This window comes from Ambystoma mexicanum, chromosome 8 (assembly GCF_040938575.1).
Source record: "Ambystoma mexicanum isolate Mex_15411 chromosome 8, UKY_AmexF1_1, whole genome shotgun sequence".
NCBI classification, from domain to species: Eukaryota; Metazoa; Chordata; class Amphibia; order Caudata; family Ambystomatidae; genus Ambystoma; species Ambystoma mexicanum.
In genome coordinates this window covers 199,995,978-200,008,814 of record NC_090929.1, presented here as the reverse complement: position 1 = coordinate 200,008,814, position 12,837 = coordinate 199,995,978, and the positions used below count along the sequence as shown (strand labels likewise).

Genomic DNA, 12,837 nt, shown 5'->3' with positions numbered 1-12,837 from the left:
GCATTCCGGATTCGGAATTAGAGTAAGTGTTTTGGTGTCTCGTGGAAAGTGAAGTGGTTTGTCTTGATTTCCACGTGCCTAGGGAACATCCCATATTTGAGGTATTTGGACTCTACCTCCTGTCAAGATGTGTCATAGGTCCCATGAGCCTGATAGAGGAGTGCAAAGAGAAATATAATATTTCGGTGTGTCAGGATACGGACGTTTTGCTGCAGGTACATTTGTGGACGCGTGAAGGGACTTAGAAAGTCACACATTCAAGAGGTGACATTGTGGTTGTTTACATTCAAGATGTGGCATTGTAGTTGTTTAGGGTCGAGGAAATACATTTCCAGGCTTCCTCTTTTACCACTCGTCTGATGCAGTGGTACTGATGGCCAGACAGAGATTTAAGTTGGGCTTGTGGTGCATCGTAAGTGTGCAAACAACATTACCACCTATGCAAATACATCTGCACTGCATTTGCGCTTGTGCCAATTTGTTTGGCACTGCGGAGATGATGTTTGCTCATGCACAATGTACCGCATTCCTGCCGAAGATGTTTTGGCAGACAGATGTCAAGTGAGATTGTGTAGTCAAGACAGGAGCCAATGGTATTTCCCACTGCAAGCGAGGAGAGCTTCCGCAAAAGGGACCATTAGAGCCTTCAGAATAAGCCAAAATGATCATGGGATGTGCAAGGGGAGATCTCATTTGTGTTTCTTGGCTCAGTTTAGCAACATGGGTGACTCAAAGGCTTCCCCCCTCGCTGCTCAGAGAGATTGATTGGTCAAGAATGTGTGGAATCATTCGGATTGATAACAGGAGGTAGGTGCATATGAAGTTGAGGATGAGTAGTTTAGTTTTGCTTCCACTTGGATTCATGACGTCCCTAGCAATTCAGTTGAGGGCAGGGCGTTTTCTAGAATAACTTGTTGGAGGTTGTGATGTTCTTCAAAATGGAACAACGGCAGGCTTTAAATCCTTGTAGGTATCAACATAACACCTGATGGGAAACCGATTGTAAAGGCGCCTCTTTGACTCATGAAGATCAGCTGAACAGGAAGGACGTGAGCAAGATCAAAATGGCGTTTTAGATCCTTGCTCTCGATGAAAGGTCACAGAGCAGAAAGCTGCAGTCTTCAGTGTGGAATGGCCGCCCAAAGTCTAGTAGGGTAGTCCAAACAGGCTTTTTATTACCATGGGAACTGATTTCAGAGCAGCTTAGTGGATAACCTGTACAGCTATGTTGGTGTAGTGTCCATGGCTGAAGCCAGGGTCTATCAGGATGAGTGCTAAGTGTGTGGGCCTGTAGTTTCAAAACATCATTTTATACAGGTGTCAAAGTACAGCTTTTTATCCATAGTTGTTTTGGATTGCTTGGGTCAACTGTAGATTTTTGTGATTTAGGGCGTGACTTTGGCTTGCCTGGTGGTGTTGCAAACATTCCTTCATTAAACTACTGGTTAATTAAATAGGTTATGAGTTGATATGTGCAGAATATACATTCTGCTGTTGTTATTAATCTGAATGAATACTTTTTCAGTTTGTGAAATTGTTAAATTAGGAATTTATTTTACAGTTATGGCTCTGGAGAAATTGGTAGGAAGGCATACTGCAAATAAACGAATTTCCCAGCAATATAAGTAGAACAGTCAACTATTTACTTGAGTTTTCAACTCATATAATTGGAAAAAAACTGCATGTGTTCTCAAGATAGAACACCTTTCACTTACTTTGCTGAGAAAATCTAAAGGAACTTTTTCAAAATGTTGCCCCGAGTTATATGGAAGAACACAACGTCTGGGATATGGTATATGGTATTAGGTCAGGCTCCTTCTAGTGAGAATGTCCTTAGAGGTGGTCAAGAGAAGGGGTTGCAGCTAAAAGACACGGATTAATAGCTGGTTGGTTTATTTCTCTTCTTTGGGGAGGGTAGCTATTATTGTGATATTGTTAATGATTAAAATAGAAAGTTAATCACAGTAATTTATAAAGAGTTTTTCGATCTGTTCAGGTGTGATTAAAAAAAAAAAAACAACTCCAATTCTTTTAAAGATGTCTGGTGATTTGTGGTTTTGGTCAGCAATGTAGTATTTTTTTCAGAAAAGATGGCATTCTGGTAAGGAATGCAGGTGGTCTTCCACGGTACGGTGCCTAGGCTGATTCCGCCATTTCACCATGCATATTGAGGCATTCATCCGTGCGATTGAACTGCTCATTGTGCTAGTGATTGAGAACCTTCCCAATGGTTCCACAATGTGTTTCCTTTTCAATATGGCAGAGTTGGGGCCATTGAACATGTTTCTGTGAGATGCTGTCTGGTAGTGCAGAGATGTTGTTTCTGGAGGATGTTTTAATTTTCAGTCTTGTTGACAAAAATATGAAATGTTTTATATTGTCCCTTAATACAATAAGGCTTCAATGATACCAATAACTATGGCATACACTGAGGCGGAAATCAGAGAGTCCAACTTTTTCCAATATTAAATAGTTAAATATGCACACATCCACACAAGGTATTGGGCAATTGCTACTGAGTAAAGCCTAGACACAGATTATTTTCCATAAAGACGTATCATTGTCAACAGGCATCGATTGAGTCTCAATACTAGACTTTCCTAATCTCCACCTCCCAAGCCTCATTTGCTCTCTTAATGGTCTGGCTATTCCCATATGTCCCAGCTGGTGCCTGCCTCAACCAATACAATAATAATAGTACCATTAACATACCACCTTCCTGAACCCTGGAATATTGAATGCTGCCCTTTCTCCACTGAAGCCTTTAAGCGCCACCAACTATACTGGTGACACCTTTGATTTCTATATTTATCTTAGTGTCTGGCTCTACCTTTGTGGTGAACAGCATAACACAAACAAATGAAGAACTAGGCAGTCCCTCCCAGTGCTGCAGAAAGATGGATTTCCAATTAAAGCTATTCCAATAATCTTTCTACGTCAACCACCTGGTGTTCTGCTTGTTATTATTACACAAATGTTGTCTGCCTCTCCCTTGGTCCCTTATAATCTTAAAGCCTCACTGCCTTCGGGCCCCATATAACTGATTTCCCAGTGTCCTGATGCCTGAGGGTTTGTGCGTGCTTTAAAAATGAAATAAATAAATAAATAAATAAATAAATAAAGGCAATTACCATGACTGTGGCCACTGCAAGATACGTCTTCAGTTGAATGGCCAGTTAGCCATGAAAAATGGAACGAGTGGCTTGCTACAGCCACGTCATGTTATCCTCAGTATTTTGCTCTACTAATCTGAGCTATTAAACTGCAGTTTAACGCATCACAAACCACACCTCCAAAATGTATTCATGAAGCAATATATCCTCACTGTTGTATTGGTTGATATTTGACTAATGAAAACACAAAGTCATTTCATTTAGATTAGATCATTGTATACTTCTGTAGACATTAACCCATTTATAAAACAACACATTACAATACAATCAGTACTCCAAATCTCCCTAAATCTTCACAGTTACTAACCAGTTCTCATTTAAAAACAATACCTGTTTAAATTTGCTTTATACAATTCTAAAAATTATCTCAATAGAGAGAATCTGATAAGAGACCTACATTTAGATTTAAAAATATATAGACAACATAGAAATATATGATATGAAGTGATACCATATGGCATTTATAATGTGCCTATCCACAAGTGTTATAATACAGGATTGCCTAATGTTTCTAGTTTATGACTTTTAATTTGATCCACAGGCCTTTCTCCCATCCACACTAAGGCCCTATTAAGGAGGATGTCTTACATTATTTAAACCAGTTTGCGGTATCATGTATTCGGCTGTTATCTGTTAAATAAAGATTAGAATCCAATGGCCAGATACTATGAAATTTTAGACTGCAGTGGAATGGTAAAAAAAACATTGCACAGAGGTATTCTAGGTTTAGAATGATTGTACTCCGTACAACATGAGGGATGTGAAAAAGGCCTCATGGACTTAGACAAGACTAAGGGAGCAGTGGCGTTATAGGAAAGCACATGGAAAAAAACAGGGGATGGCATTCCCCTTCAAATCAGAGTTCAGTGACTGATTGGACATGCTGATTAATCTAATTTCATACCCACTTGAGGTGGCACTTCCAGCAATGCCATGGCATATTAACCACGGGCAATGGCAATTTTGCACATAATGCTTAAATTAATTGAACTTTGGAAAGGTTTCAGCTCATTGCGAACCCTTGTTAAGGACTGCATTGTAACTAAGGACATGCTGCAGCAGTCTTACATGGCCACGAGGAATAGCCAGCATCCTTACTGAACCATTCAAGAAATCAGCATGGCACTCGTAATGTAGATGCAAACACCCCCCCCCCTTTGTTTGATCAAGATACAAGCAACACCCCCCACCCCCAGCCCTCTCCATGCCAGCAATAAAGCCCAAACGGAACACATTGCCAGTGCATTGCACTAACATGTGCAAATCTCTTTCAATGCCATAGATCAGAATACAAAAACATGATTGTAATGATCAGGGTGCGCTTGCTGATGTTGGGGAGGGGGTGCATTAGGATTGCAGGACCACGAGTGCAAAGACTGCTTCCCATTGCATAAACCTTTCCACTGAATATCGTTTGCTGTCGGTGTCCGCAGAATAATCTGTCTAAAGCAAGTTAGAGATCAAACAGACATGCCACACAATTTAAAATATACTTTGCCTTCCGATTCAACCAAAAGCCCTATTTGAATTTATTAATTCGGGCTAATGACATTTAGAATTTCTCTTTTTAGAACACAGAAATGTAGTGAGCAGTTCATAAGACTTAAAGTCCTTTAAAGAGACAAGCTTTGTTCACAATTGTTCACTCAGTGAAAACAAACATGCTTTAGTTCCATGTTACATTCAGCGCATGTAGTGGGGAGGATTTCAACTCTACATTTTCATCCCAAGTGGTGCATTTGCTTGCTTCAAAAAGTCAAAACTGTGGCTGAAATGACTTTCTTCAACTGATACATTTCTTTTCAATTACAACTACATTTGCAAATCAATTTCACACGAACCTGGGGCTGTGCATGTGCGCTCAGACTGTACTGTTAGATGTGTCCGATGATGACTAAAGCTGGTGGGGGTGCGTTTTCCATCCCCAAAGGTTTTTCAATCAATAAGGACGCTTTACGTAGGATTCACAAACATGTTCTCTGCAGCAAATTAAGAGATGCCTGGAGCAGCTCGTGGTCGCACCACGTGACTCTGGTTCTGTATTAATAAGTGCAGCTGAGAAAAAGTGCACATGATTGATCATTTATAGTTTTGATCACGTACAAAGACAGATTTGCTCTTGTGAATCTCAATGGTGCTCTAAGCAGCTGGAGATTCCCTTCACGGGGAAGGTCCTCAAGGACTAGTGTAACACCATGGTGCTCCAGGCGTCTCTACATCATATCTTTGTGAATTGGCTCTTTGAGTACGTTCTGGTTTCTTTGTTGGCAGTGTTGGGTGTGATGATGTTTTAACAGCAGCCTCCTACCACCACTCGTGCTCCTCCTGCTTGACACTGTGTGAAAACTCTTGGCTAAATTGTGGCATCTAACTCCATGCCATGAGAGCTCCTGCAAACAACCTGGTCACCACTGTGGGACAAAGATAGCAGAATGCTTATGTTAACCCATTGCAATAAGTGGCAGCACGGGCCGGGCCCTCTTATACTCCTAACTCCTGAATCCATATGCATTGCACAGGAAGTCAGAACTCCTGCATGCTATGAGGTGACAGTCCACAGGCATTGCAATGCCGCCCGTCCATCCTCAGAGATTTCTGTACAGGTTCAAGCAAGGAGAGTTCGAGTTGGGATGGACAATGCTGAACTCCAAAGTCTTAAGATGTGATATGCAATGTGTGGTCCAGATTTCAAGATTGGTCACTTGTCCCCTTTTTGTGTATTTTTATATAACACAGTCAGAAACTACACTTTACTTTATTTCAATGGAAGGTTTTACTTCGTAGCTCACTGTAGACATAGATTTTTAAATTGTACACTCAAACAGCTTCCTCAGCACTTCACCGCACATGTTCTTTTAGCAATGCACTCTTTGACCTAGAAGATGCTTTCATTCCCTCTAGTTGGCCATCTTGGTTAATGGTCCTCCCTTTTATGTTTTACTCATCTGAAATATCCAATGCAATGCCATGCATTTCTTTATGAAGAGGAATCCCAGCATTACCATCTTAAGTTCATACACGCCAGCATTGCAGCATAAATAACCACCATCTTCTCCCCTAGAATGCCCACATGGTTGCTCTGGAACTCCCTTTTTTATATTCCCAATTAATTTCATTGGCTCCCCACCTCCTCGAGATGCCTTTCATTTTCCCTTGACAACAATGCTGTTAAATTCAAGGAATGGGCAGCTTTGTGCCCCCCCAGACTCTGTTCAGCAGCACAAGAATGATTCTGCATTCAGGTATCAAAAGGCAATCGGAGCCCAAGTCTTTAACCATTGCCTCTGAATAACCCTCAAAGCCTGATAATTCCAATCTTTCCATTCGATAAATCGAGGGCCCCCGCATTGTCCTCTTGATTTGCTTAGAATAGTTCCAGTGAGAACCCCCCCCCCCACACCCCAAATTGTCTCATTACCCTAAAAATAAAACTCTCATAATTTGAAACTGCCACCCTGGGGCCAGATTTCCAAACATTTGCACGAGTGCTAAAAATTGAGCAAACACTTTGATCATATTGAATGGTGCAAACAGGTTTTGTCACAACCCGTATCATCTAAAACATTTGCAGTGGGACACAAACAAATCATACTGTGTTTTTTGTACTATGTTTGCTGCATAAGAGAACATGATGTGTGTTCCCTACATTTATTTGTATGTTACTCATCAGACATGGTATATAAAAGTATCTTTCTTTTTTGCCCTTGTGAAACCATTCTTAGATTAAACAAAATATGGGGCTACATCTGTTTGTTCATTTCCCAATTATCTAAGCAGAAACATCTGTGTAATTTGCTCCACTTTTCTGCACCAATGCAAAGCTTTAATAATCTGGCCCCTGGGTTCCAGTTACAGAAGAATGGATCTCATTGGAGACCATGAATAGCCTCACGTTTTCCCCAAAATGACTTTCAGAGTCCAATATTGTCATTTCGCTTCACCAGACTATTCTCTAGAGTTCATTACTGATCCACACCCTGCACCTCAGAACATAAACATGCCCGTTCTGCTTCGTGAAAACGTGCTGTGCCCAAGATTACTCCAGTAGCACATACCCAAAAATCGAATAAACTTCCATTTGCTCTCGTTAGCCCAGAGTGGACATACGAAGCCCAATAACGGCTCAGATAAAACCACAAAAAAACTCTGGGTCCCAGAATGAACTAATTGCTCCAAAGGCACTATCGGAATGTATGAATGTATTCTGGCTGTGGAATCCGCATTGGAGACCACGATTGGTCACGCAACATTTCCCACGGAGCCCATGCATGGCTTCATTAGTGTGAAAGAACAACGCTCAGATCCAAGAATGTTCTACGTATTGCTCCAGGATGACTCTGAACGCAATAATATGAGCTCTGTCCGGCACATCATAGTCCATGGATCCGCCCTCTTTCCCTATCACCAAGCACAGGAAAGGTACCAAATAGAGGTATGGTTACAGTGAAAAGTGCTTCGAACAAAAATCTGATATTGTTGCATACTTAAGGCCTGAGCTGTGCTCACCTCCTAGAAAGAGGTTGTATGGCCAATCCGTGTATGTGCTGTCACTAATAGAACAGACATGTCATTGTATGCACATCTGCCGCTTATATCATAAAGCCATATAGCCATTGCAGCAGCAGTGCCGTAGCTAGAAAGAGGTTTCTTCTACCTGAAGTCCGCGTTAATAATGGTCGAGTCCTAGAAGCTTATGCAAAACAGAATTGTTGACCTGGTAGGCCAAATTACCAATTGAACACACCCGTGCTGACCTCTCCCATCACCTTTAAATGACATTGTTCTGACAGACACCGCAATGCCTCTGGCAGTTGATGGTTGAGACTAGGAACCTCATGTTGCACCAGGCTAAGGTTTGCTACTGGAGCTGATTTTCTGGTTGGTTTCCATGCTGGTACTTGGAACCCTACCTGCCCACATATCTCTGGCCAGGAAACAGCCCCCTCAAGCCACAAAGGCCCACTTTCCACACCCAATGGAACTTCATCAGTGGATGTGCAGAGCTTCTGCCTCCTCTGACTGTGGGCACAGCCTCTGCAGCATTACTAAAATACTGCCAGTGAAAACAATCACAGACCTGTGTTGCAGAGCGTGCCACCTGTTCACTTCAGTTCATGTTTTATATGTAGAGTTTGGAGACCAAGTTCTTTAAAAGGGGACCTCAACTCAAACATTGATCCAGGCTTATGGATCAGGGTTTACAAAACCAAAATCACTTCCTGGAGGAAAGAGAGCCTCAATCCCTCAGAAATCCCTATTCTGATGCCACTATTTAATCCTCCTCCTCTGTTGCTCTGCCTGTAAGTGTAACAGACTGGAGCTGGGATTTCCTTTATAGGAACCAACAGTTAAAAACCCAGACTGTGTCATCCACCGGAAATAATGTGGGACTTATTTCCTGACTGCAGAAATCGTAGCTGCGAGTTAGTGTAGGCAAGGGAGAGTCTTCACCTTGAAGCGTTTTCGTGGATAGGTACAATATATATTTTTTTTAATTAGAACAATTGCTGATCTGCGAACCTTGAACCGCCAGCATCCCCCAAAGTTAGAGGTCCAACAATCATCTAAATAACACTGCAATCAGTTTGCATAGCATGTCTGCAGCCGGGAACTCCTACACAATCCAACAACTACTTTTCTCTCCATGCTGTTAACATACGACCAAATTTGCTGCTCCTCCCCAAAATGGTTCCTCTCCACTAAAAATGAACTGTTTTTGATTGAAATACTGACACCCTCAGTATGCCCATAGCACATGAACACATCAAATTGGGGACTTAGCACTGCAAGAAACCCCAGCGGAGGCCGATGTAGGTATTATTTTTGCTGAAGTGTCCAACACATTGCATATCCTCTTTGACAATGGATACAGTTATTTAACTCATGACAGCCTGCAAAACAGACGGATTCATGTTGGTGCGTGCTATACTGGTCCATATTACAGATCTTTGCACCCGTGAAGTGTAATTTGCCCCTTCGTGTGCATCAGGGGAAAGAAAACTGCCCTGGTGAAAATACGTTTGGCAACAATGATTTTGGTTTTATAACTAAAGCAAATTTTGTCTCCGTGCAAATTCAATGCAAAACCACACTTCACACCCGCATAGGTTTTTGTAATGTGGGCTACTGAGAGAGTTGGTTGGTGCATTAAGATACCCCCACTGGCGCCAACTTGGCCGTAGACTGTTAAGCACTGGCAAGGAAGTCTGGCATGCATTCGGGGTGTTGAAGAGTCCCATTCTAAAATGCTGCTGCGGTGTGTTGAAAGTACCCGTAACAGCATTTTCCTTTCTGCTGTCACCAGCAGGAATACCAGGGGGTCTGTCTGCATATCAAATGAGTACTGTGTGTTTTTATACATTGATATCTGTGTAAGCACAGGGTGAGCAAGCTAGATCCTCAACACTATCTCATCTTTTTGCTTACAGGGCTAACATAAAAGAAAGTTTTTGCAATGCTGCAATGACTGAAGAGGCAGTTCACTCCCATGTAACCATGACAGAGGGCCACAGAGCATTTTTTTTTTGCACCATGCATAATATATTTTTGTTACTTTTTTTGTTTTTAAATTTCCCAAATAATTTGCCACCATATCACTAAGGAACCTTGAACACACCTGGGACCTTCCTTTGCATGCAACCGTAGAAGCATTCCATGAAACTTTTAAAAAAAAAAAACTTTTTTGTCAATGCTTTATTTTTTGGTAAAGAAAAGAAATCTTTGTGTCTGTGATCTGAAGCATGTAACCTTAAGATGTTGCACTCTACAAATGACAAATAAAGGCCTTTTCCCAAATATTTTGGTGTATTGTAGACTGTTTAATATGTGCTTTCTGATGAATCATTTGGACAAAGATTTTTTTTTTGTCGGGAGGGGGCGCTTGAGGTAGGCTGGGTTGACCTGCACATTTTGCACCCACGTAGGGAGTGGCCAGGGCAAGGTAGGGTTTTGTAGATTTTTGCACGCATGGCACTGAACCAAGCTTATTTTAACCTTGCAGGCAATAAAAGCGAAAATGGAGGAACTTAGGCCTTTGATACCAGTGTTGGAAGAGTACAAAGCCGATGCAAAAATGGTATTGCAGTTTAAAGAGGAGGTCCAGAATCTGACGTCTGTTCTAAACGAGCTTCAGGAGGAGATTGGCGCCTATGACTACGAGGAGCTTCAGAGCAGAGTGTCAAATCTTGAAGAAAGGCTCCGTGCATGCATGCAAAAATTAGGTAGGCTCAGAAGTATGACGGTGGCCCTGGCTATCCCCACGCAATGTACACATGACACCTGGAGCTGGTGGCGCTGAAGCACTACTCAGCCTCTCACTGTGACCTTTTTGACACTTAACGCAGTTTCTAGTTCTGCACGTCAAGTACATATGTATGCATTAACTCTAAGTCAGGAGTAGCCAAACTGTCATCCTGTAGGTGTTTCGGCCTCCACCTCCCATGAGCCCTCATCACTGAGGATGCTGGCTGGGGCATACAGGAGTTGTAGGTCCAAACATCTGGATGGAGACAGGTGGGCTGCTCCTGCTTTAGGGACATTAGACCTATGACACATTACATTGTAACACACGTATGGTTTCTGTTGTTGGGATGGGTAGGAAAAACGGTTCTGTGTGAATACAGAGAGTACAAAACAGAGAATGTTTTTTCAGCGAAAACAATAACAGTGAACACATATTGAATACTTTTTTGTTTGGTCCCCCCAAAATCCCCTGTTTTTCTATGTGCTTAACCCACTCCTGTCCCCACCCGTTTTACCACTGTACCTCACGATCCATATTTATTTTTTAAAAATGTTTGATTTTTTTTCCCCTGTTTTTGTTTCTCTGTTATAACATTCTCTGTAATTGTATTCTCATTTATCACTGGATACCATGAAAAACATTTGTAAAGTACTGTTAAGGGTGGAAATCAATAGATACATACTTAAACATAGTATGAAAGGGCTTCCAATAATGCATAATGCAAGCCATGGTTAATATTGTCATTATGTGAGCCTCTAGGTATTTACAACTTCAACTCCAATGATCCCTGGCCAGTGGAGAAGGATCATGGAAGTTATAGTTCAAAAAGCTTGGAGATACACACAATGAGTAACCATGATATGTTATCACCCATAGTTAGCCACTGAACCAGTTGTGCAAGATGCATAAAAAGCCTGGAGCAAATGGGGGAAACGAGCAGTGGCAGCGTTCTCGCAAGAAACGTTAGCCTGCCCTGGGGCAATCATGCAGTGGGTGTGTGTGAATTCACATACTTGATTTGATTGAACATCTTTTCTTTCAGGGATCATCTACCCGGCATTGATCTAAATAGATCGAGGACATGTATACAAAGAATTCGGAGACACATAACTACAATGTTTAGGAAGCGTTTCATGTGAAGACAGGACACATAATTAGCATTGCATAAGAGAAAGAGTTTTTTTTTTGTTTCTCCCACTATCCAGCACTTTCCCCTGTAGTTTATTTATTTGATCAAACTCGTCCTAGAATATATTGGGAAGGTTATATATTGAGACAAAAACACAGTTTTAGAAAAAGTAGGATTATAATGTACCCTGCAAGTGTTGCCTGTACATGGGCATCATACGGCTTCCCTATGGCATAACAAGTAGGAATCTTTTAATGATATGTGTGATATTTCCCTCCAGGAACTTAGGTATTTAATGTTCACAAGTACTTACTTTTCTCATAGCACTTGCTACACCAATCCCTGCCATTTTGTAGCAATATGAGTAACAAGTGTTACTGATACACAATAATGATACCCAGTACATTGGCAGTAGAAAGATTCAGGGTAGTCATTTTAGCAGAGATTCAAACCTGCCACTGCAAATTGAGCACAGGTCCCAGCATAGGGTGCTCACATCACTGAGCTGTCAGACCAGCACACATGGCCTCCATGAGAGTGAGGTTGGTTTCCTATAGAGAGATATGTTCGGGAACAATTTGACGGCACCGCAAATCCTTTTGGAATCCTATGAAAATTACTATTAAAAAGGTGGGGATTTTCTATAAGTACTCGTGTAGGAAGATTGTAGGATTAACCTCCAGGAAAAATAACATAGGGCCTCATTACATGTCTGGCGGTGACCCTGCCGGTGCTACCGACTGATTGCTGCCAGACACGTAACATTTTGCTGGTGCCTGACTTCCCAGTTCCACCGGGAGATTCCAAGTCCGGCGGCACGGGAAGTCAGGCACCAGTAACATGTAAGTCTCCATTCCTATAGGACTCTATGGGAGTAGGGACATGGAAGCACTGGCACTGTTGTGAATGGTGCTGGCACTTCCATGACTGGTCTTCCTACCGTGGCCACTGCACCTGGCAGTGTCCGACCTGTCGGGCCCATCTACTCCAGCAGGCAGACTCCTAATTCTCCAGTCCGGAAACAAGGGTGCCGGTGAGCTTACCGGCACCCTTGTTTCTGGACTGGCAAACTTGTCATGAGGCCCATAGAAATGTTCTACTGTTCTCCTATGTATGACCTAGCCTTCTTGCAAGGAACGCCACAGACATTCCATAGGAACCCCATAAGAATCGCTAGAACACCTGTGTCTGGTATCTCTACCTGTAGCTGGTGTGAAGGAACAAGCCTTTCCAAGAAAGGAGGGCATGTCATTGCACACTATTGAACACCAATAATTGGTAACGTCCGGTCT

At 42.1% G+C, this 12,837-nt stretch overlaps 1 protein-coding gene across 2 annotated transcripts in view; it reads left to right on the top strand.

Annotated features, from left to right (window-relative positions):
- OLFM1 (olfactomedin 1) overlaps nt 1–12,837 on the top strand; it is a 341,156-nt gene that overhangs the window by 144,598 nt on the left and 183,721 nt on the right. For both annotated transcript variants that reach the window (XM_069609604.1, XM_069609603.1), the window contains exon 4: nt 10,174–10,393. In XM_069609604.1, the coding sequence (XP_069465705.1) occupies nt 10,174–10,393 (220 nt within the window). The remainder of the gene's footprint in view (nt 1–10,173; nt 10,394–12,837) is intronic.